General features: G+C 38.2%; 1 protein-coding gene across 3 annotated transcripts in view; it reads right to left on the reverse strand.

Annotated features, from left to right (window-relative positions):
• Window positions 1-754: 754 nt before the first annotated feature.
• The window catches only part of LOC149537552 (nuclear transcription factor Y subunit A-3-like), a 30,897-nt gene continuing 5,884 nt past the window's right edge, over window positions 755-25,767 (reverse strand). For all 3 annotated transcript variants that reach the window (XM_089798954.1, XM_089798955.1, XM_089798953.1), the window contains 4 exons: window positions 17,456-17,613; window positions 17,094-17,171; window positions 16,828-16,992; window positions 755-1,705 (listed from right to left, as the gene is read on the reverse strand). In XM_089798954.1, the coding sequence (XP_089655080.1) occupies window positions 1,271-1,705; window positions 16,828-16,992; window positions 17,094-17,171; window positions 17,456-17,613 (836 nt within the window). In that variant the 3' untranslated portion in view covers window positions 755-1,270. The remainder of the gene's footprint in view (window positions 1,706-16,827; window positions 16,993-17,093; window positions 17,172-17,455; window positions 17,614-25,767) is intronic.

Here is a 25,767-nt window from a genome sequence, read left to right on the forward strand (position 1 = left end):
ATTAGACTTCAGTAATGGGTACAATTCTACAAAGCATTCACGAACCAAAAAACTCAAGACACAAGCATATATACTTAATAGGAAAGTTTTCAAAATTTACATTCGCAATGAGGCATACATATATCCAAATGATAATAAAATGTAATCCATCTAGTTTCTGAAGCTTCAAAGCCTTTAAGAAAATTGTCATAATCTGTGTGATCCCTATTAAGTGCAGGGTTGTAAATTTGTAATTGATACTTCCATATGCATATTGTCAGATTCATGTTTAGCAATTAATGCAATGATCTGGGCATACCATGAAATCTGTTGATAATGTGATTAAACTGAAATTAAAAAACAGAAACAACAAAGATGTGAATTTACAGAGGAAGGCCACAATAAAATGTCTTTTAGTAGTTTTCACTTTTAACATATATTCTAGCCTTATATAAGATCAATGGCATTCACTAACAAGAAAATTACTAGAAAAGACGGTGAACTGAGGCTAACCCAGAAAACATGCTTGCCTTCAGAGAATAATCACTCTCATCAATAATGTTTGATGGACTTCCCAATGACATGTAGACAACATCCACCAAATTCTTGTCAATACGCCATCATAATTGATATCAACAGAGATTAACAATTCCAGTGAAGATTATATTAAGAACTGAATTGGAGAGAAATTCATTGTGATTGAAATTTGTCAAGCACAAAATGAAGTCACCTTACCAGCAATAAGAAAGAGGAAGGTAAGAAACCCAAACCGAAATGCAAGCCGAAAACTAGGTTACAGTAAATTTTAGGAATTACGCGCGTTCAAAAGAAAAACACAAGGTCTTACAGTATAGTTTTGATTAATTTCACAATACACAAGGAAGCATGGTAAAGCCAAGAATGAATTGCCTTCGGTCTACTTTGGAAGTAGATTTAATAATCCTGCCCTGTCTTGCATCATCTACCACACAACAGTGATCAAGGAACTGTAACTTCCAAGTCAATTGTTCAAACCTTTTTGGTGCAATGCCTGAGGTATAGAACATCTTTACATAGATGCAAACCAAGGAACTCGTCATATAACATCTCCAGGCTAACAGAAGAACATTTGCTGTTTAATATAAAGGAAACACAACCTACAATTCTTACATGTACCTATACCAGAGTTTTGATCTGTACAGAACTTGTAATCTAGATTGACCAGTTCGTGTTGGAATGCATTTCTCGGGCTATAAACAAGAAGGGCAACTGTAAAGCTAGACAAAACAGAAAACAGCTCCTTGAAAGTGCCTTACTGAATTGCCACTGCTGTATGGTGGCCTCCCTTTGAAACCATACTCCCAACCTGTCCACTTTCAGAACTGCCAACTGAAAATAGATGAAATGCAGATGAATGAAGAGGTTGACTCTGACGATGATTCTGACACAGACCAGTCGACATTCCAGATGATGCTATTCCTGACTGAGCAGATACATCACTGTTTTCAAGTTTTGTGACATCACAAATATTTTGTGTTTGTTCAGCGTAGGTGTTTCCTTGTAAACTGCTCACTTGTCCTGTATTAGCCACGCCTGCCTCAACATCTTGCCCAATTTGACCCTGTAAACTCTTTTCCACTGGCATTCCATCTTGAGCCTTATCATCCTTTTTGGTATTCAAAAACCGACCACCACAACCCCTTGCTCGCTTTAAAGCATGCAAGTGTCGAGATTCATGCAAATATGGCTGCATAAAATTCTCATTAGTGAAAATCTGATAATTACAATATTACTGTAGCTCCCTCACATTTTCCATGATAGAAAAATTCAATTCAAAAGGCTTTAAATAGCTTCTAAGAAATTTAACATTTTATGGATAAAATGCAAGCAAGAAATATAAATCTGAATTTGTCAACTGAAAATTTTAAATTGGAATTTGTGCATGAAATTGAAATGTGTTTTAGTATGATAAATAGGCATGTAAAATGAAATCAAAATCATGATTTGTATAACGATGGTTGAAGATCACTTTCCACACACTATTCACGTACTCTGTTTTAGGAAGGGATGAAATTTTTGATATTTGTTACCAAACAAAAACATAAATAAACCAATATAATTTTATTTGCGTAAATCTTTACATTGACTACGCTTACATATACAAAAAGCTAAAATATGATACAAAAACAATATAGTCTCCATGACATTAATGACTTAAGTCGACACATTAGCTCTGCAATGGCAAGAAAAATGATTAAAATACATAACATAATATGACCCAGTAATCAAACTACATCTATGCACAAAATCAATATTATTTTTACAAGAACTAGATTCTTTATGAAATACTCTCTAGTTCCAATATTATACTGTTTTGAATTTTTCAAAATTTGCCTTCAACAACTGTAACCGAGTATGATAAGTTTAGAAATTGATAAATGTGAAACTCCAAAGTTGACCCAGGATCCTTAAAAGCAACGGCAGTTAAAAACTTTTCCAGTAGGAAACAAGGATGGATCCCAGCACAACATTCTATCTTCAACCATTATTTTCCATCTCTCCTTTTTCACTGTGCCGTGTGCTATTCTATACCCAGCTTAAAGCATCTACCCACCCGGGTAAGGGGGGGGGGGAGGTTTACTAAGGGCTGAGAAGGGTGGGCATGGTTGGGTGGGGATGGATTCCATATATGGATGGAGGGGCCGTATAGATAAGATGTATAGGGGTGGGGACCATAGATAAGATAGATAGGGGTCCAACTCTATTCCCTCTATATGGATATAAGGGGGACTCCCCAGCCCCTGAACTATCTTATCTAATCCTATCCGATCTGATCTTAGCTGTGGGTCCATCTCAATAGAAGCGATAGATACACTAGCACTCGACCCCCTCTCTCTACTATTTATGGGGCCCAACAATTCTAGTTGGCTACCATCACCTACTATTCATATCTAGTCTGGTCCATAGGTGCTCGAAGCATTTCATTTATGCGCTGGGCATATGGCTGGTCCTCACCTCAATGATGCAATGGGCTCAAGCAACCCATCTCTCTATAATTCAATGCCTATTGTATCGAAAGAGAAGAGAAGACTATAGACAACTGACTATAGTTTAATGCCACTGTAAGATAAGAGGATCAATCATGTGGAGTTGATTCGATATCAATCATTTGTTTCGTATGGAAGATATCTCTGGCTCCCTTCTGCGATGGAGATGGGTTGAACACGTTGATTCGATTGACTATATATGGAAGCTCAATGAGCATACATAAATATCATCGCCCCCCTGGGGGCATGACTAGAGTATAGAATGTCCCCTCATCCTACCAAGAGATTCTTTCTTTTGCACCGGTTGATCATTGGAATGAGCTTTGAAACCTATTAAATCACCTAGAGTTGGAACCTATCACCTATTGAACAATAGGTAGGCGACCACATATAGAGATAGGGGTTGCAGTGTCTACTAAATCAGTTGTAGTGCCTCCTAAATTGTCACCCCCCTCTATCTATATGGGGAATGTCAAATTGCCAAGAATGAGGGAATGATCATGTAAGTATGAACCTCTAACTCACTCTAGTTAGTTCAGGGAGGAGAGTAAACTAACTAATCCCTCAAGTGGCCCCCAAGCAGGAATGTTGGTCGAGCACTATTACAAATATGAATAGGTAGACTCATACGGATGATGGATGATGTGGTGCTCGACCCCCTCCCCTCTATGGATATATAAGTGTGATCTTAGATGTAGGGACAAGGACTATAGACTATTGCCTATCTGCCCTCGCCTATATTTTTGTTGCCCCCCAATCCCTATAACACATAGTTGGACTGTAAGACTTTATGGGAACCGGTTCGGCCCTTCCCTCCCTCTATATAGATTGAGATGGGAGTGACCGAACGATACTAAGGTCTGAGATTCACCCATATAGACGAGTCTCCTCCATCGGGGGAGTGCCAACTAAAACCAGAACTATAGCTGCCCTTACTGGATTGGACTATGGGGGGGCATCTATACAACATGAACAACAAGTTGGAGATCCAAAGTGGACCTATGGGGAGAGAAATGGATGAATTGAGAACTAGAACAAAAAGCAAAAGGCACCCATAATCTGCCCATTCCTATTCCCATTCTAATATAGGGTAGGTTGTATGGCCATTCAGATTATGGCACTACTATCTATAAGCAGAATCATGAATGCCCTACAATAATCTACCTCTCAGGTGGGGTGAAGGGCCTATAATTCTATAGGCACGTGTTTACCAAGAATAGGGATTGTAGTTCACAACATCATCATGTGGTATTGAGAATCACAAGGGTTGTTTACGCCTACAGAAGCAGTAGATTGACAACTAGGGAGCAATTATTCAACACTTGCCCTATCCACACAGTGATGAGGATATAGGGCATCACTTTCATTTTCATCATCACTCTGTACCAACTCGCAACACGGTTCAGAAGTAGTCCCCTCGACTCGTGACCTTGTGAATGGGAGAAATGAATGGTTGTACCTCAAATCGGGCGAAGAACGGGCATGGGTCGAAGCACAAACTGGAATGGCTAACCACAACTATCTCCTACCACAAATGACATCTACCACCCATCGAATTTTAGGGGCCTATAGAACGATGGGAGCCTACCCATCCCATTGGGTGTGGTTAAGATGCAGGAGCAGATTGGGTTCATGTTGAAGAGTCTTGGAGGAATCTCCTTTTGGTCTGTTGAATTTTGGGCAGTTTTCTGAGATTTAGTGTGTAGTATGTCTGTGGAGGTTTCCTACGTGTGTGATGAAAAGGGTGTGTTCCTTAGTGTTCATAGAGGCTACATCTACGATTACATCTTTTCAGGATTTATTCTTTGTGACTGGTTCTGTTGTTTGTTTTGCCGTTTCAAAGTGTTCACTGGTTCAAGTGTTGTGTTTTCACCAGTTCTGTGTTCATCAGTTTTGTGCATTCACTGGTTTGTTGATAGTGGACTGCAATGGAAGTTTCAATCGATGAAGATGATTGGTGCAGATCTCAAGGTGGATTTATGTTTGGCCAACTTGGTGATTGGATCATTTCTAGAAAATTGTTGCAATTAATTGTAATTTAGGCCAAACCAGTCTTAATACGTTTCTCTAGGAGTGTGATATTTTGAATGCCAACCTATGGTGGATTTTGTATAAATTTAGGGCTTGCAATCATGCAAGGGCACGATCGATGAGGCAGAAGGCTGAGGCATCCTGCAGGATGATAGCATCTGAGATAGATGGTTGTATCTAAGAATCAATTTAGTTCTTATTTGTATTGGTCGTAACCGAGAAGGCCATACAGCCAGGCATGTTAGATGTAAACTTTTGATTCTTCTCATTGTTGAGATTTGATCCAGATCTCTGTAAAATTGTTTTCTTTCCATTGAGTGTTTGTTTGTTGGCAGTTTGGCCATCTCCTTTGGGGATACACCATTCCTTGCACTATGTCAGGTAATATCAGAGCTCATTCTTTGCAAACCCTAGTTGATTTGGTTGAAGGGGGGCAGGTTGCGATCTGGCCTACAATTGCAGAGGGTTTCCACTGCATCAGGTTTCATCAGAGCTGGACTTTTATCAGAGTGGGTTTTTATCAAAGCATATTCCGTCCTTGCAGTAGCCATGTGGTGGATCGATCAACTTGTGGAGCCTTAGATTTCTTTGTTGTGAGGTAGCAGATTGTGGTTCTGACTTGCAATTGCAGAAGACTCGCACATAGATCGAAAGGGGTTAATTGCTTGAAGGTTTGGTGGTTATGCTGGATGAGAGACTGACAGATTCAATGTGCTAGATGTTTCTGAGCTCGTGAGATCCTGAATTGGTTTGTCAAGGGATGGCAGATTGTAGACCTGACCCACGATTGCATGGTATTAGCACGAGGATGTATCAGAAGGACGATGTTACCGGTTATGAACCTTCGGAGAAGGTGAAACTCTTGACACATTCCTTTGTTGGTGAACAGATCGCTGAATCGAGGCAGGTTGCAAAAATGTTCAATAGATCCCCAACTGTGAGGCAACTGGTGTCTTGCAATCACCGACTGTGAGGCAACAGGAGTCTTGCAATCATATCGTCAATATGAAGCAATTGCACCTTGGGAGGAATCTGATGGAAAAGCTTGATCAGCCGGAAGCTGAATTCTTTAGCTGGTTTGAAAAGAAGTTGGATGAGATCACTGGTAAGTTTGAGAGTTGGCATTTACTGATCAGAAGGAGAGTTGTCTGGCCGGTTAGAAGACTTGTTTAGAGAGGAAGAAAGCAAGTTGAGGTTACTGCTAAGGAGGTAAACGCTGACCTTGCTGAGGGTGAAGTGGCAGATCTAATTGGTTTTCACAATCAGATGGTTGGATCTGATGTGAAAAATTGCAGAGCAGCTTGTCGTTGATAATGAGATTGTTGATGATGTTGCGGAGTTGCCTTTAGTTCAAGATGATGTGGAGAATGTTGGTGTTGATAAACTTGTTGATGAGAGTTTGCATCTTATTGAGAGTTTACATGTTGTTGAGGTTAATAATGTTGTTACTTATAAGGTTTTCATTGGAGATGATAATCCTGTTGTTGTTAAGGAGTTGCAAACTGGTTTGTTCCAGTTGGATGTTGTTACTTGTGTTGCAGGGCTGCAGATGTTACCCGAGGAAGCAGGTAGTAAACAGTTTGAACCCTTGGTGACAGATGAGTTGCTGGTTGACAGTCATGAGCTTTGTGGTGAGTTGCAGAGTTTGTTAGTGAAAGAGAAGGCTGATTTGATACTGGCTGATAAGGTTGCAAATCAGTTTGTTCTAGTTGGTGAGCATGCTGATTGGTTTGTTGCAGATCCGAAAGTTCTGAGATCTTACTGGAGGATTCCGAGGTTGCTTGTGAGGACTGGCTTCCTACTACCATTGAGGATTTGGAAACTGATGGTCAAGATGAGATTTTATTCAGATTTACTTATGGCTTCAAAGTTTGAGACGCACTTTTCTATCTACCTTGGGTGTCTAACGCAGGAGCATCTTGAGTTCATGGAGGATTTGCAGTGTCTTAGAGTATTTCCTTTTGGTCTGTTGAAGTTCCTTGTTTTGGGCAGTTTTTTGAGATTCTGTGTGTGGTCAGTGTGTGGAGGTGTCAAGCATGTGCGATGATAATGGTTTGTTCTTTTGTACTCATAGAAGCTACATCTATGATCCCATCTCTTCAAGAGTTATTCTTTGTGACTCGTGTTGATTGATTTGCTAGTTCAGAGTGTTCACTGGTTCGACTATTGTGTTGTCACCGATTTCGTATTCATCAGTTATGAGCATTCACCGGTTTATTAATAGTGGGTTGTGATTGAAGTTTCAATCAATGAAGATAATTGGTGTGGATCTCGAGGTGGATTTATGTGTGGCCGACTCGGTGGTTGGATCACTTCTAGAAAGTTGCAATTAGTTGTAATTCAAGCCAACCGATCTTAATACGTTTGTCTAGGTATGTCATATTTTCAATGCCAATCTATGGTGCCTTTTGTATAAATTTAGAGCTTGTGATCATCTAAGGGCATGATTGATGGATGATCGATGAGGCAGAATAGTAGCCGGAGGCTGAGGCAACCTGCAGGATGTTAGCATCTGAGATAAATGGTCAAATCTAAGAATTGACTTAGTTCTTATTAGTATTGGCCATAACCGGGAAGGCCTTGCAACCCGGCATGTTAGATGTAAACTTCTGATTCTGCTCAATGAAACTTTTTGCATTTGATTGGGATCTCTGTGAAATTGTTTTGCTTTCCTTGTGTGATTGTTAGTTGGGGGTTTGGTCATCTCCTTTGGAGATACAACATTCCTTGCACTACGTCAGGTTACTACTTATATCGCCATGGCTAGCTACTAGTGGTTACTCCTCTTGCCATGACTCAAGAGGAATAATGTCTTCAAACTTGGATGGCAATCAAAGAACCCTCCCCTACTAGAATTAGTAGACCTCCCCTATCAGAATTGGTAGAGTAGTCCAATTCGCCACAGCTGATTATGATCTAGTAGTCCAATTCCTGAATCGCAACCATTGTGGAGGTACTGATGATACAAATGATAGACTCAATGAAATGATGAACTTGGTGATCCTAGACGAGTCAACCTTTTTCACCAAAACAAATTTTGAGAACGACCGGAGAGAGGTGAGGCCTGGCACAGTAGGAAACAGGATGGATATTATTCTTGGGTCTTCCTCAATCACTAGGTGGGGGCCGCTGGGAAGGAGTACATACGGATGGGTGGTGCAAGGACAAATGAGTACATACATTTGGATGATGCAAGAACATAATGTTCGAGCATTACATTCACCACACCTCATCACTGACAGCAAGCCTAGGAATAGGGATAGGGGTTTTGATGCACATAATGGGAAAATGGTTGGTGTGCCCATCAAATCTCTATGTTCCTCCCCAGAACTGATTGGTGAACCCCTCCTCTAGATCGGTCGTATTCGTCAAAAACGATCTTAATGGAGTTAGATACAAGATATCAATAGAGTGAGAGACAGGAAAGGAACTGTGTTGGTGGAGCGACTCTTGCTTCTCCCCCTCCATTCCTTCAATCAAGAAGCTGAAACATGCCCTACTCTCTATTCGCCTTGCATTAAAGTAGGGCCAATAGTAGAAAAGCTATAATCCCCACCCCTTTAGAATAGCGGGGGATCTACTCTGACAGAATTGTAGAGCTCAAGTCAATCACATATCCCTACTATTCTAAGGGCCCCTTCCAGTATACCCCTTTATATACCGGCAAGGGCTTCCAAGATTTGACTAGCGTTCATTAATAAGCCTACGGGTTAGAATCACCCATAGAATTGTAGGGGGGATAGGGGTTCCAGGAGCTTTCTCTATTCCCACTCACCCCCTGTCATTCTATAAGTAGTTGACATCTTGACTATTTTGGCCAAGGGGGTGGGAGGCATAGTATGGCAGTAGAAGGAATTATAGGCATGAGGAGAGTTAGTAGAGTATGAAGGTTGGGGTGGGTGGGGGGAGCCCTTAAAATAGTAGGGAACCCCCCACACTAACTTTCTAGCTACTAATCTACCTCTAGTGTTAATTAGTGCCCTAGTGTTCTACAAATCAGCTTGTTAACCCTTATAAATATTAGGGAGCTAGTCCTCCTCCTATAGTTGGGGGATTTATTAATCAGCTTGCCCCCCTTTAGCCCTCCACTCCCATGTAATTATATGGGCCCCACACATGAAATCTAAGTTCTTTGTAGGATTTACTTGACCAAAGGCCAAACAAGTACACTTTGTCGGATCAGCAGCTCTACAAGTGGTTCATGAACTTCAGCTCTTGGGATTGATTAACATTTCCCCTACGAGCAAATGCCCTAGAGGCCCAGAGAGTGATAGTTTTGTCCCTAAAATTCTATGGGTGATCCAACTTCAGTCAAGGTCCCATGGGGGCCAAGTAGGAATATTCCAAGGTAAGGGTGGAGATGGAAGGAGAAGTCAGCCTAAGCGTGGATGGGAGGATATAGGGGCATATCTAGGATAACAACGATGAAAGCTCCACCTGCTTAAAGTACCTCTCCTAACAATAGTAAGTATGTCAAGCGCTAGTGAAAAAAATGAACCTACCACAAAGAAAGTTGGAAAGTCACATCCACTCTCTTTTGTCGCTACTAAGAGTGTTGCTTTGTCAAATGCTTAGCAATATAGGAAGGGTGGGAAGTCACCAAGGCCATAGACGATAGTAGATTCTAGTGGTCGTAATATGATATGGTGCATTTAAGCTAAGTCAGTTTAGGTTTCCTTTGCATCATCACCATCACTAATTGGATCAATCTTTTGAAGGAAGCTTTCGATGATCACGCCCTTAAGATAATCATGCAATGCAAGGAGTGGGCCCTACCAACTAATCTCCTCCTAGAATAATAGCTTACTGAAGGAGCCCTACAATAATAAGCAAAGGAGGGACCCTACTATGCCAAAGGGCAAGGGGAAAGGGAAGGGGAAGGGGAAGGGGTTGTAGAGTAGTGGATGGGTGGGAAGGTCCTACCCCTACCCCCAACTATTGAAAGGGCCCACCTAGAAAAAAAATGGGCAAATTATTGTATGGACTCCTACATGGGGGTGTGGGGCAGAGACTAACGATAAGGAAGTAAAAAGGAGGGATGGTAAGTATTATGATAGAGGGTGACAATGGCTTGATTGGGTTGGGCCAACTATGTTGTTACCATCTTTCTCCTCCCAACTGGATCGACTAGATACAACGGGTGGAGGTTGGAGGGAAAGTGAGTTAGATATAACCCATAAAATAGTACAAGCAAGAGAAGCCAAAAGATTTAATCAAGGTGAGGAGCAGGATCCAAGTGCCTATATATAAGTTAACATGGGAAGGTCCTCTACTAGAAAGTTGTAAGGATGAACAACAAGTTGAAAGCAATAAATGTCAATGGATACAATAGGGGCACTATTCCAAGGGCAAGAAGTGAAAGGGAGGGTAGACCAAGTGGTTCCAACCGGGGGTGTTGGTGGTAGAATAGTTTATTTGCTCACTTGGGGAGGCCCCTAATTATCTATGGATACAATAGGGACACTGGATAGTGTCGAAATATAAAAGTTATGAGTTCTAACAGAAGGAACCCATTGACCCACCTAACGTTGATTCCCGATGCAATGGGAGGAAGAGAAAGAATAACTGCTATCTAGCCTTCTCAATGGATAATACTTTTTGGGGCTCTACTTGATGGCTCCCCTTGGCAAATTCGACATGAGAATCACACCCTCGATTAAATTAATATTAGATGCCCATCTCCACCTAGTCTAGCTTCCGAATAATCCCATCTCCATCTACTAGCCTAGCTTCCAACTAATATGCCCTAACTAATAGCCCAACTGAGAATAAAAGTATCAATTGAGGCTATAGTTGGGACCCCTTCAACACCAACTAATTTACCCTTCACCCCCTATTATTAAATTATTTTGGCACAATAGTAGGCGGTACGAGTCCCCTTTCAGATTATGGAACATTGTTACAGATCTAGGTGGAGGTAACAACTCTAATCAAGCAACCGATTGTAACTAGTCTAGCTTCAATGCACCAAAAGGATTGTTCGGAGGGAAGGAAAGAAGTCGTTGATGAGAGAGGTGTAAACAAGCTATTATTCATTAGGTAGAGTCACGCCATCTCAATGCTTTCTTTCAGAGAGATGTGAGAACGAAGTAGACTATTGTGCTTTCTTTTGGAAGTTGTGTTCAAGAACTTTCTTGGGATGCACTATGGACCAATCCTTCAGTGGGGTTGGCCAGCCTTAATCGGGAACTATAATATCTATAGAATTTTTTGGTGGGGCATAGTCAGCTCATGAGAAATGCTTTCCCACTTCCCTTGGCAATCCTCAGCATCCTTTGGAGGTGCAGTTATAGCTAGAACTAATCACCATGCCCTAAACTGAGTTCACCAGGGAGCCATATATTAGTAGGGGGGCCAAAAAGTAGCTCAATATAAAACATCTTATCAGGGACCTCAACTAATAGTAGGAGGAGCACTAAGCTTGAATTGTTGGCCTCATCATTATGGTTCCACCATTCCACTATGCTAATCTAAGATGAACATCTCTCACCAAAGAAAAACGATCTCCCAAGATACATACTGGGATCATTACAATCTTGTTCCAAAATTGCTTGTCCTTGAGCAGTTGGCACATCAAATCATCTACCTTTTGCACGTGTATACTAAAACACAATACCAAGATTGCATATCAATCTCAAGGTTATGGCTCTATCATTCCACTATGCTAATCTAAGATGAATACCTCTCACCAAAGAAAAATGATATCTAGAGACCCGAATCAAAATGTATGGACACTTTTGGAGAAAATAATTTAGACAACCTTCCATGTTTATGATACAAGGATATCTTTCATGGTGGCAAAACTGAAATAGATTTATTCCAGTAAATGCCCATCCCAACTAAGCTCAAGAACCTACAACATTCACATCACAACAACGTGCCCCTTATCCCATAGGTAATAGGAATGTCCAACTACAACCCATTTCATTCCTTGGGATATCCCACAAGAGGCAAGAAAGTCCAACTATGACCAATTCCATTTCTTGAGGTAATCAATTCGTCTCTTTGCCCACAAGAGGCAACAATGTCCACCTATGACCAATTCCCATCCCTTGGGGTTGAATACTTAGTTCTAGGGATCGATCCAATAAACCACATTGTAATGCGTGTACCCTAAAGCCCAGACCCAAACAAGATACAGAGCATAATGCAATTAAGAATAAGATAAGTCTATACCCTACAACCAAGTTACATAATAATCCAAATATAATTCAAGAGATAAATCCATTCCTAGGGTTAAGAAATAAATATATTTATATAACAAATATAAATATGAGTTTAACCAATAACAAGGGTGAATATAGAAGACATCTTGAGGTGCACCAAATATCCTCTACCCTAGGCCATGGGGTGAAAACTCTATACCCCTTACTCTCATGTGGTCCTCAACCATTCTTATGAGGTGGCATACCTAGTGAGGCCTATACATCATTTTCCACTATCACGCCACCCTATTTTCCTCTTCTCATTGAGGATCCCTTCTCATTCGCTTCAACAATTGCTTGATATGGGGTTGGTAGTGGAGATTGCAATAGGGTGCCCTTAAAATGACCCCCAACCCTAGGCCCAATAGTGAAAACGATGCCCCCTTTGGCCTCATGCAGTCCCCAACCATCTTCATGCGATGGTGTACCCAGTAGAAGATCCATCACCATTTGCCCCCCTTGCACTCCCTACACTCTAACATGATTGATTATCACAAGCAGACTCATATCAATAAATTGATAGACATTTGTGTTAGATTCAGCATTCATTGACTCAATATAATTTGGTGTGAGTATATGTATTCACATCTATCTAGCTTACATAAATTCATATGCATAACTATTCCTTCATACCACAACAATTTTTGGAGGTTATAACATAGATCAGCTTGCTGCATATAAATTACTTCTGTTGTTTGTTTGATTGCCTCATTGCTGATCAGAACTTCTTCCTTAATCGATGTATGAAATTGCTCATAATGTCCTCCTCTGATGAAGTAGTCCACTATGTATCTTTGTGAGGTTCATGTACTCACAGAAATGTTGGGATCTTATGACTCCAAACATTGTAGTTTGTCCAATTTCAATTTATGTGACTCTGGTAGCAGCAAAACCTTAATGTTCCGCACCATTGACAACTTCAAGTCCGAGTCAAACTCATTTCATCAATAGTGAAGAAAGAATATATCTTCCCCCCTCGTGAATTTTTGAGGAGTTTTTGTCCAAGAGTTTTACCTTAGTTGGTTAAAGCAATGAATTCTCACTATGGAGGGACATCTTTGTGGAATTTTAAGTTGTGACTCTTGGTCTTTCAATTGTTGTTTCTAGTGTGGTTGCTTGCAAGAAGCTCATATTTCTCTTAGTTTGACAATTGAGCAAGCTTGTAATGGTCTCCTGGTGTTGCTTGAATGAGCACAAGGTTTGTAAACAATCTATAATATATAAAAAGTTGAGAGGAGTTACAAGTACCACCAATCATGCGCTCCTATCAAAACGGGGAAAAATTACTATTATTTTTTGCCACTTTTATATTTTGACACAACAATAAAACCTATTCTAAACAATATTACTCGACTATGAAACTAGAAACTAATAAAAAAATCTCTATAAAAACTAGTAGTACATCTTAAAAGATTCAAAATAAAAAACTAGACTTTGAAAACTAAAATAAATAAAACACTTTTAACATAGAGCTCTACATGCATTATAAACAACAATAAAAACAAAGATATGGGAGAAAAACAAAAGATTTGTACACTTACTTCAAAGGAACCATCAACTATTGCAACATCTATGATGAGTTGTACATGGCACGGTAGACTCCACAAGACTTCCCCTACATCGTTTTGTGGATTTGCTTGCAAAATCAAGATGAGCTTATCTTGATATCGACAATGATTCTTCACTAAACAAGGCACATCAAGATGAACCTAATTGAGACTAGTAAGAGGGGTAAGATCAAATAAGATGGGTAAGATTAAATAGGACCATCCTATCTATGTTCACAATCACGTGTCTTGCTTTTATCCTTCAAAATAGCAAAATGCGCGCATTGAAGTGGAATTCCTACTTTCAGCCTACTTTCTAACCATTGCAGCCTACTTTCTTCAGCAGTCAAGTTCTACTTGTTTCCTAATCGAGATCTTTACTCCACCTCTCCCTCTATCAATCTTCTTGTTTCCAAATTGGAAGTAGGCAAGGATAAGAACGTTGGAGGTTCAAAAATTTCATGCAGATCTACTTCTTACTCAACTTCAGCTTTAACAGGCATGTGTATATGCAGAAGGTGGTCAATGTCATTTGCAGCAGCATCTAACATTTGCCAAAAACAATCTTAGCGTCTCACCAAAAGTCAACACTGTGTCATCACTCATTTCTTTGAGCTTTCAAGAGGAGCAGAGGCTGGTCGGCTAGGTAAGTACTCCTAAGGAGTCTAGGGATTCATAAATATGCTGCAAAAAACAAAGAAATTGAGAGAAAAACGAGAGTTTTCAATAGTTTTCTAGTATTCCAGCTATTGTTGAAGAAAGATGTGTTGCCTTAGAAAGGGTCAAATGATCCCAAGAATATCGATACCTTTTGTGATCCGACAATAAGATGCAACTCTCAATGGGTAACCTCAATCCAGATTTTTGTGAAGAACTCCAATGTATGATGCATCTCAAAATGCATTAGAAGAGACACCATCTCAAAATGCATTAGAAGAGACACCCTAGTTGCACTTTTAATCTTGTTCAGGTAATGCGTGATATCATTATAGCATTGAATAATGCAGCAATACTTTCCTCCTTTAACTCTCTAACATATGGGTAAAGAGAGACACCTTGCGTAATAAACTCCTACTATGGCACCCAATTCGGTGATTTGTTCAACTAATTAGCTCTGCTACCATGTAATTAATTTCAGAAGTTAAGCAAAGAAGGAAGCAAAGAAGATTTTACACGTAGATTAACAGGTTTTATTTCTTTGTATTGTTCAATTGTATAGATTACCAGTTAAAAGTAGTTTGATAAGACCCCCCAATCTTGACTGCAGCATGGATTTGAAGAAAAAAATGTAGCCTTCCCTCTTTCGGTGCTCTAGTGATCTTCTCTAGGTTTTTATGATTTTAGGATGCTAAAATTTCCTTCCTCATGCTTTGTTGTTCATTGTTTTTAAACTCCTTTGATCTAATTAAAAAATGAATTTTATAAGCACAGAAAATCATGTGAAATCCATATTAAATCCCAATTTCTGGTCAAACGGTATCACTCGTTCTGATGTTTACTTTCTAGGGAATGAACGAACTTCTTTGATTTCAGAAAATCTTCTACATTGTTTCCATCTTCAACTGAAACTCACCTCGAGTTATCCTAACTTGTAACAATTTGTAATGCTCTGTAGGTATTGTTCCTATAACTTGACCTAACTATTCTACCACAGATGTACTGGTTGTACGAGCACAATGGATATTGAAGTACAGAATACTTTACCATGTCTGTAGATACAAATGCTTTCACCATGATTAAACAAGTAACTTGATTCACTTTTGCTTTCATGCAAGCTATGTCACAAGATTTGTGTTTGTGTTCAGCAATGATAAAATTTGGCAAGAAATTTTCAATTATGGCCTCTGGGCTCGACAAAGCATTTAATGGACACAGGCAAGTTCATAGAGTTTGGACTGCTAGGTTGGTTGTGATTGCCAACATTAATTTCATTTTTTTTTAAATGCAAATATCGACAACTAGCATTTAGTATTTCAAACATTAACAGATTATTTAATTAAAATGAATATGAAGTTGTTGGACCTGATATTAAAGTTTAGTAATAAAAAATTAAAAATTCAATCTAAATGTTTTAAATTATCCATTACAATGCTTTAAAAGACAAATAACAATATTTTAATTCAACAAGGAAACATTGATAAAAGCTACAATAGCAGTTTTTCGCCAGTAGAATATCATCTTTAAAGTTGGAAGGGGATCGCTCTCCTCTTGCTATCTGCCAGAGCAGCTACAAATGGATCACTTTTTCCACAAACTCTTATGAGACCAAATGAGCGTGCTGGTTCCACTATGCTTGCCGTACAATTAAGGAGCTTCCTTCACTTCAGGACCTATTTTGTTGGAAATGGATCCAAATAAGAACAGCAGGACTTGCTATCAACGATCAGTACTCTTTAAGTTCTTTGTCCAATGGTTCTGCCTACTGTGCCAGGAACAAGGTGCAAGTCATATCCTTATCATTCATCACCCCACCTGACCCTTATGACGCCCTTCATTTCTTTTCAAAATGTCTCCCTCACTTATTAAAAACGGCCAAGCCTTGTTCCATATGAACTTTAGGGCGAGTCAGAAGAAATTCCTAGAATTTATAGGATTTCACCAAATTTCAAAATTTATACATAAAATTCAGCAAACCCTGTGACATAACATAGATGTACCTCTAGCTGGAGGAAGACCTAAAACACTGATCGAGTTTCTTTTTGTCAATTCCATTCATTCTGTCCAAGCCTCACAATCTAGACAATTTGCAATGAAACACATAAACAAGCTAAACAACTTTGTATGTTAAAATGAAAGTGTTCAAAAGCTCAAATTCTATGCATATCAAGATGATCATTCCTGGCAATTATAAACTATACGATGTCTTCTAGTTTCCTGCACTGATCTTGTAAGTAAATTGATTTCAGCATTTTCTGTTTATATGGCTTTTAAATAAACTATTCATGTTATTCTACTTGACACATCAGGACTGTGCAGACAATGCTTTGGAATAACTTTGTATCATGTAAACAAGTTCATGGGCAGTACTAGATTATTTACCTTTCTCGATTTAATCAATCTATTCTCAGATTCTGCTTTTGCCCGTATTTGACGGCGTCGCAAAATTCCACGATATTGTTTAGCATTTACATAAACAGGCCCTTCAACAGTATCCGATGGCAATGGAAGGCCACTTTGTGTCAGACCAACCATATACGGATGTATCTGTACCCTCGAACATTAGTTACTCCTTGTAAATCAAATGTTAAACAAATAGTTCAATTGAAATGCAGAAGTTCAAGGTTGGAAAAAGGAATTTTAAATACCATAGGTTGCGGACCATATGCAACCATGTTTCCAAAGAAAGGATATCCAGTAGGGGCTTGCCTTGGTGCATCTACCCCCTTCAATATAAAATCAACTTGTCAGATATTTGCAGAATTAGACAACAAACAGGTTTTTCTTCTTAGCCTTCTCTGCCTTTATTAAAGCTGAAGACATTTTTACATCCATCCCAAGACATCCAATGATTGCAAATACAGTTTACTAAAACAATTGTACAGGTTGTGCTCCATCATATTCCTTGGGATGATATTAACTCTCCCCTCTAAAGAGATCAATTGATCTGGTGTTAATTGAAAACAAATTGTACCCAAAGTGAAATTTTAGCCATAAGGTAGAATAGTACCATGGACTGATCAAGTTGGGTATGTGCTGTAATGAATTCTCCAGTTGGTGGTGGTATGCCAATTGAGGTCTGATGTTGCTGCTGCAGTTTCTGACCACGTTCGAGCTGGTGTTGGTGGTGCTTCTGTTGTTTCTCAACTGGTTCATTGTCATCAATGGCTACAAACCAAGAAAATCAGTATCTATCGTGAGAACTCATAAATCTACAATAATAAGGAAGCTACGTATTGCATTCCAGCCATACTTCCATGAACCTTGAGAAACTGCAAATGGAAATGTACATACAAAGCAAATAAAATGAATAGGGTTCTACAGATAAATCTACAATAATAAGGAAGCTACGTATTGCATTCCAGCCATACTTCCATGAACCTTGAGAAACTGCAAATGGAAATGTACATACAAAGCAAATAAAATGAATAGGGTTCTACAGTTAAACTAGTTACACAAGTTCAAAAGGTCAAGTTTTGAGCATGACAAAACGATCATAAAAATGCGTAGACTTTAGGAAAGACCCAAGGGAAAAGTAGTCAAGGTACACTGGATAGAACCAAGTAAAAATTGAAAAAGTTAATCAATTGAATAATGTTCACAAATTAATCAATTTGCTGGCTATTAATGTTGAAAGAACTGCATTTTTAATTGTAAGCAAATTCCTGCCGTGCCCTACCACACACTTATATTATTTTCATTGTGACAAAAGATGTGTGCTCTCAGGACACAAAATGTAACATGAACCTTGAAATGAATATGTTAGCTATGCTTCACGTGGACTCATCCTCTGGGTGTTTTGATCCGTTCTTGTAGCGGGGACAAAACAGGGACACAGGGACATTTTTTTCCCCGTCCCCCATGCCATTCCCAAATTGATCAAATTGGAGACCATCCCCGAAACATGAAATTTGCATGCCAAGAAACGAGAGTACAACAATCAGTCCCAAGGACACCAAGGTCATCCTTCAACTGTCCCCTGGACTGAGGGCCATCCCCTTTTTTCCAGCTGGTGCATGGACAGCATCAAAGGCAAAATAACACTTTTTTTTTTTTAATTTCTTAACCGCACAGGCCCCAAATAGCTTCTAGGTTATCATAAAATACTGTAAACCCTATTTTGACTATCAAAACACTAGAAATGTAAGTTTCTTCTCATTTGTTTTTATCAAAGTTGCTAAGAAGAAGACGAAAACATAGAGCAGCAATAACAGTGAGGAAAGATTGCATTTTGAAGTTGCAAAAGGAGGTTTTGCATTCATATCTTCTTCATTCCAGGTATGTGTTTCAATTTCCTTTTGTTTGTCTCAAACTTTATCGCAATTTGTTGCCATTTTTCATTTTTGTTCTCATAGAGAGGGCATTTTGAATGAAACATTGAAATATCTTTTTTAATAACTTGCAGGACTACAGTACATTGCAAAATCTGAAAACATGAGCAGCAGTGAGAGTGACTATGACGAAAGTAGTGATAGCACAAATGTTGCTATGCAAGAAACTCAAATATCAGAAAAAAACCTAGTTCTACAGCAGCCATAGGGGGTCTTCAACTAATGTGGATGTTCACAGAGAAGAAGCAGCAACCTCAAATCCCTTTGAGTGCCCTTCCCATATCCTCAAAAAATATGGCAAAGGCCCACTCAACCCAAAGAAACCTCTCCTACAATTTGCCTCAAGAGTAGAGAAGAATAAGAAGAAAAACATTTGGGGGGTAGGAGGGACTGGGAATGTCATATATTTAACAAACATTTTTGTGGGAGATACACTAGACTGTATTGCCATCTTTTATTGATAGATGGGTGAGGAGCAAACTTATCAAAATGATTACACAAGAAAGAAAAATGAGGCCACTAGATTGCACATGGAGGGGGGGAGATTAAAACTAGGGAATCTAATAGAGAATGTGCAAGCCAATATGCATATGAGTGGCACAACCTCCACAAGCACAACCACTACTAGTAGAGAAAAGGGAAAGACGATCAAAAGAGAAACAAATGTTGCTGATTTGTTTAATGTGACTGCAAAAGAGAAGACTAAAGAATCTATTGGTAGGTTTCGTGCCATTCCATGTGTCACGTTCCTCATTATATAAACAAATGTGCAAAGATAAATATATTGTTGGCCCCTCATTTGTACACCCGAGAGATACAAAACTATGCACCATTGCCCTTGATAAAGAGTATACAAAAGTAAGCATTTTGATGGAGGATATGAGACAAACATGGATGACTGATGGATCATGGATGGGTGGACCGATATCAAACATTGGCCACTCATCAATCTTATAGTCACTAGCACAACGAGCTCTTATTTCCTTCAAGCTGCTGATTGTACAGGGAAAGGGAGGATACATCCTTCCATTTTCAAATTTTGAAGGATGCTACAAAAAAAATTGGACCTTCAAATGTTGTGCCAGTAGTCGTTGATTCAGCTCAGGTGTGTAAGTCAGCTGGAATGATGATGGAGAGTACTTATAGAGACACATTTTGGACCCCATGTCATGCACATGCATTGAATAACACCTTGAAGCACATTGGAAATATTGATTGGATAAAAGCTATGGTATTTGAGGCTAATGATGCAAATGTTTATTACCAATCATCACACATCTCTTGCATTATTTAGGATATTTTCCAAGAAAGCATTCCTCGAACTCGTAGTGACTAGATATGCTAGCTAATCTATTTGTTGGAGAGGATGCTTGCAGTCAAGAGCCCTTATAATCCATGGTGGTCAATGCATAGTGGAATAGATGGCATGAATCAAGCACCCCAGATGGAATAAGTGTAAAACAAAGAATCCTAGATGATAATTGGTAGACCACAATGAGGCAAAAAACTTAAATAATTGTTATTGCTAATTTGACAAAATTTCTGATTTTAGCATTTGCTGATTTTATTATTTTAGAATTAACAATATTGAAATTTATGATGTTTCTCACTTGTAACTTGCTTAAATTTGCAGTTACATTTGCTCCTTCATTGACCCTATTGTGTGGATCATTAGATACGTTGATATTGACTCTCCTAGCCTTCGAGAGATTTATAAGACTTTTGATAGCATGCTTGAGCAGATCAAGCAAGTTATTCATGCCATCGATCTTAATTTGGGGTTTTATAAGGAAAATATTAAGCCCATTGTGAGGCGAAGGTGAGACATTATGAACACCCCGCTTCACATGGCAGCCTATGTTGTCAATTCTAGGGATGAGGAGGTGAGTCTCAACTCAAAACCTCATGTTTTATTTTTCAATTTAAATGTGAAATAGCAAGCTTCAAAATAGATCTCTTCAATCTTCAACGATCGTCAATCATTATTTGACATTTGCTAATTATTATGTTTTAACTTTTTTATTCGTTCAACTCAGGTGAAGGAGAGCTTCTTCAAGGCCCTTACAATGATACAGATGTTGGTACTCTTTGAGGAGCAGTGGCTTGACTTTGTCAATCTTTGTAGTCCAACCTCTAGTAGGCCAAAGGCTAAGACCAATAGACTAAAGGGGACCCTATTGGATGGTAGACATGGCATGGTAAAGATACACTTGAGATGAGAGTTTTTGTCATTCATCTTATTTCAAAAGTTGTGAGTTCCTTTGCTACAAAAAGGAATCAGTCCACATATAGCTTCATCCAATCAGCAAAGAGGAAAAACCTTACCTCTAAACGATCAGAGAAGTTAGTGGTTGTTCACAATTTATTGCAGCCACAAGTTCACCAGACTCCTCAATATTGTTAGGCTTCAACATTACGTTGGGATGTTAATCTCGAGGATGCTGTGCAAGTTGAGGAGGATGAGACACCTCTAGGATTGCTTGGGGTTCCATTAGATGAGGACCCTCTGCCTACCCCTATTAGTGACTCAGAGGATAGCCATATATTTGGCATATACTATTTGCAAATACATTATTGATTTTGATTATTGAGGAGTATGGACATCTAATTGTGGAGTTGGAACTTAACTTCTATGTTATTGTTTATTGTTTACTTTTAGTATTTTAGTTGGACTACTGTTTATGTCATTTTGATTTCATGCATGATACTTAGGTCCTTGGGCATATTTGCTACATGTATGCCATATATATTACAATGAAAGTACTTAGCATTTGAATTTTGTTCGTTTCAATTTGTTATGTTACATGTATTGAGCTTCGAAAATGTTTATTACAAATGGTTTATCAATGTTATGATATGCACATTTGAAATTTTTTGTCTCTATATATAAAAAAATCCTTATGCTTTTAATCGTTGTCCCCTAAGGTCATGTACCCTAAATTTTGGCTTCGAATCGTGCATGTATTAAAAACATGTCTCTGTCCCCTAAAATGTCCCTATTCCAAAAGCTCCGCAAAGCATAGATAGTTGGTCTATAACTTTAAGGAGTGAGCTATTAGGAAATAAAATGCAACGTGAACCTTGAAATGATAAATTTAAAAAACTACAAGGTGCATACATAGTCTAAAAATTTAAGGTGTGTGTTATTAGGAAACTAAATGCAACAAGAACCTTGAAATGAAAATCTAGAAGACAACATGGTGTGTGCCTATTTGATTTAACAATTATATATAGTGTTAAAACACCATTCCAATGTTTATCCAAAAAGCATCATAGAACACCATCTCCAAAATCAACAAGCCTAGCAATAAGTATAGAGGAACTCACACAACTTGTGACCATTTTAAAACCCAAAATGTCAAGGCTATAAGTGTTCTAGTATGATTACCACAACAATTGTACCACCAAATGTCAAGCAGCCAAATGTCTTGTTCTTTTACCTCCAATATGCTTGTACCCAACTGCTACCATGATAGTATGGTTATAACCACTCATTGTAAAACAACACCTTAACTAACAATTTCCTATTCGAAACTTGCTCCTGATCTTTTATACTTCAACATTCCAATATTTCATTGCATCAACTCACCTTATATTTCAACCAAATAATCAAGGATGCTCTTGTTAACAACTTTTTCCATTTCTATAGCATAGTTAATCTTTTAGTAGTTTATATAAAACCCAACTTTTGTAAAGTTTCTGCAAAATTCTGTTAAGAATCAGAATTAAATTGTACCTTTTATGCTTGTTGTAGATGATCTTCAATATACAATCTTGAATGAATGGAGAAAATATAATTCTGGAAATTCTTTTTAATTTCTGCAAGTTGTCTTAGGTCAGTACTGATTAAGGAGCAGCCTTGTGTTCTTGTGTGTCCTTAAACTTCAACCACACCTACCTCTTATACCATAACCAAAGGGCATGTCTCCTAAAGGGATGACCCTCTCTAGGTCGGCCCACACTACCTTGTTGAAATCGACGCTCAAAGGAGATGACTTATGGTTAACCAACATAACTAAATAATTATTGTTAGTGCATAACAAAAAATCATTGCCAAGGATCACCACTCATTCTTTAGCCAAGAGTATTGAATTTAAATGCCTTTAGAATGGTATTCTAAGAGAGAAGAGTAATGTCCAGTCTACACAATCAGACCAATATGAGTATCGATGTTAGAAGTTTGACACTCCCTCTTAACTTGATAATCATACTAAGAGATAACATATCTAGCATCATCAATTACGATGAATAAGCATAGACTAATACTCTATATCTATTTGAATCTTCTGAGCGAGTGGTATCATGGAACACATGATACTACGTCATATAACCGTCTTGTGATATGACTCATCACTTATACTAGTGATGTCAGTATTGCATCACAAGATAAAATCCGACGAATAATTAAATTCTTCATTTCTCCAGGTTGTGACTCATAGGTACTAGCAATCCTATATCACAACTTGATCCTGAGTTAAGATCTACAAGAACACAAGATAAAGTATGTCTATGTCACAAATGATCTTGAACTATTGTTAGATCTAGATGAGTTCACCTGTTATTAGTAGATCATCAACATACAGTATCAAAATTACCATATCATCTTTATCCTTTTTATAATATAGATTTGGATCGACTTCATTTTTGGAGAATCCTAAGCCGGTGAGATACTTATCAATTCTTTCATACCAAGCCCTTGGAGCCTTTTTAAGCCCATAGAGAGCTTTCTTGAGCTTGTGAACAAAAACTTTAGAATCATGAGTTTCAAATCCTTCAGGTTGTTCCAAACATACCTCTTTTGTAATATTTCCATTCAGGAATGTTGTTTTTACATCCATCTGATGTACTTTCCATCCCTTCGATGCTGCAATAGCTAGGACTGCTCTTATAGAGGTGTATCTGGCAACAGGAGCACAGGTTTCTTCACAATCAATCCCTTCTTTCTGAGAGAATCCATCAGCAACATGCTTTATTTTAAATATCCACTTGGAAGAGACAATAGATTTTCCTTCAGGTCTAGGAACAATTTCCCAAACATCATTCTTCATAATGGATTGGTATTCTTCCGTCATAGCACCCTTCCAAGTTGTATGTTTAATAGCATCTAAAACATTAGTTGGTTCTGATTTAGACAAATCATTCAACTTTGTTGTATAGCTAGAAAATCTTTTGGGTCTTTTGCTTTCTCTAATTGTTCCGTATGGTGCAGCGAAGTCTTGTGCTTCCTCTATTGTCTTAATAGCCCAAAGTGGTCTTTTCTTAGAATTTTGAGTTTCTTCAAAATTAAGATTTTGAATTTCATCTTCAATTTCTTCAATGTTCTCCCTCTGAGACTCAAATTTAGTATTTCTTTCAGAACTAGGTAATGTAGAGGGTTATTCAGAACTTAGGGCTCTTTTGAATGCTAAATCTTCTTCAAATAATTACATCCCTACTAAGTTCAATATTTTTCTGACTAGTTATGAAAATCCTATACCCTAAAAAAATACCTTTCCTCCCAAAGGGTTCTAACTTAGTTCTCTTTTCTTTTGGAACATGGATATATACTGGGCACCTAAAAAAACTAAGGACTTATATTGGGTTTAATCTTAGTAAAGACTTCTTTAGGAGTTTCATCTCTAAGGTAGGAGTGAGGACTTCTGTTTTGAATATAGAGAGCAGTACAAGAGCCTTTTGCCCAAAGATAATATTCTAAATTTTGATCAAATATCATAGCTCTTGCAGCTTCTATAATTGTTCTATTCTTCCTTTCTGCTACCCTGTTTTGTTGCAAGTTATAAGGAATGGTATACTCCTTAATTCTTGTTTCTTTACAAAACCTTTTAAACAAATCTGAGGTGTATTCCCCTCCATTATCAGTCCTAAGAGTTTTAATTTTATGTCCTAATAAGTTTTCAGTTAAGGTTTTAAATTTTTTAAATCTCTTTAGGATTTCTTCTGATTCTTTGCATTTGAAGAAGTAAATCCATGTTTTCCTAGAGAAGTCATTTATAAAAAGTATATAGTACCAGAATCCTCCAAGAGAAGAAACCGACATAGGTCCACATAAATTTGAGTAGATTAATTCCAAAACATTGTTAGTTTTTCTAGTGCTGTCATGAAATGGACTTTTGCTGCTCTTACCCAGAGCACATCCTTTGCATATGCTTGAGTGATCTTTATTCAGTTTAGGCAAACCAGTAACCATCTTCTCTATAGTTGATAAGGTTTTGAAATTTAGATGTCCTAACCTTTTGTGCCATAGTTCGTTAATATCAACAACTTCATGAATTAAGACTTGAATAGGTCCACTAGGTTCTGAATTTAATTCATACAAATACCCTTTTCTTTGACCAATCAATTTTGCTTTCTTAAATGAGGAGTTCTTAGCCCAGGTTATGACCTTACCGTCCATGAATGCAACATTATGTGCATCTTCAAGTGTTGTAACCGAGATTAGATTCCTTTTTATTCCTGGTACATAAAGCACTCATTTGAAAAGAAGAGAACTACTCGATTTTAGTTTCAAGGTGCAATTTCCAATTCCTTTAACAGAATGTGCTAAATTATCACCAATGGTGACTTCGCCATTAACCTTTTCTGATATAGAGTCTAGTGCTTCTTTGTATCCTATAATATGTCGAGATGATCCACTATCAATCACCCATGCTTTACTTGAGACTTCATTTGATAGTGTCAAATACAATACACGATTCTCAAGATCATAGTTATCTTCTTCCCTAGTAATGTTTGTACAATTCACTTGTTGTTTAGAATTCTTAGGGCAATTAGATCTGTAGTGTCCAAACTTTTCGCATCTAAAGCATTTGACTTTGGATAGATCTTTTTTAGGTTGTCATTCTTTTGATTACCCCTTTTCTTCTTGAAATGCTTCTTCTTGCCTTTATAGGAATTTGTATTAAGAACATGAAGTTCTTCATCTTCCGTTTTCAATTTTCCTCCTTTCTTAAGTTTTCTGGATTCTTCCTGAAGACAATCTCCCTTAAGTCTA

This window comes from Cupressus sempervirens, chromosome 9 (genome assembly GCF_028749045.1).
Source record: "Cupressus sempervirens isolate cs-2001-9-10 chromosome 9, ASM2874904v1, whole genome shotgun sequence".
Lineage (NCBI taxonomy): Eukaryota > Viridiplantae > Streptophyta > Pinopsida > Cupressales > Cupressaceae > Cupressus > Cupressus sempervirens.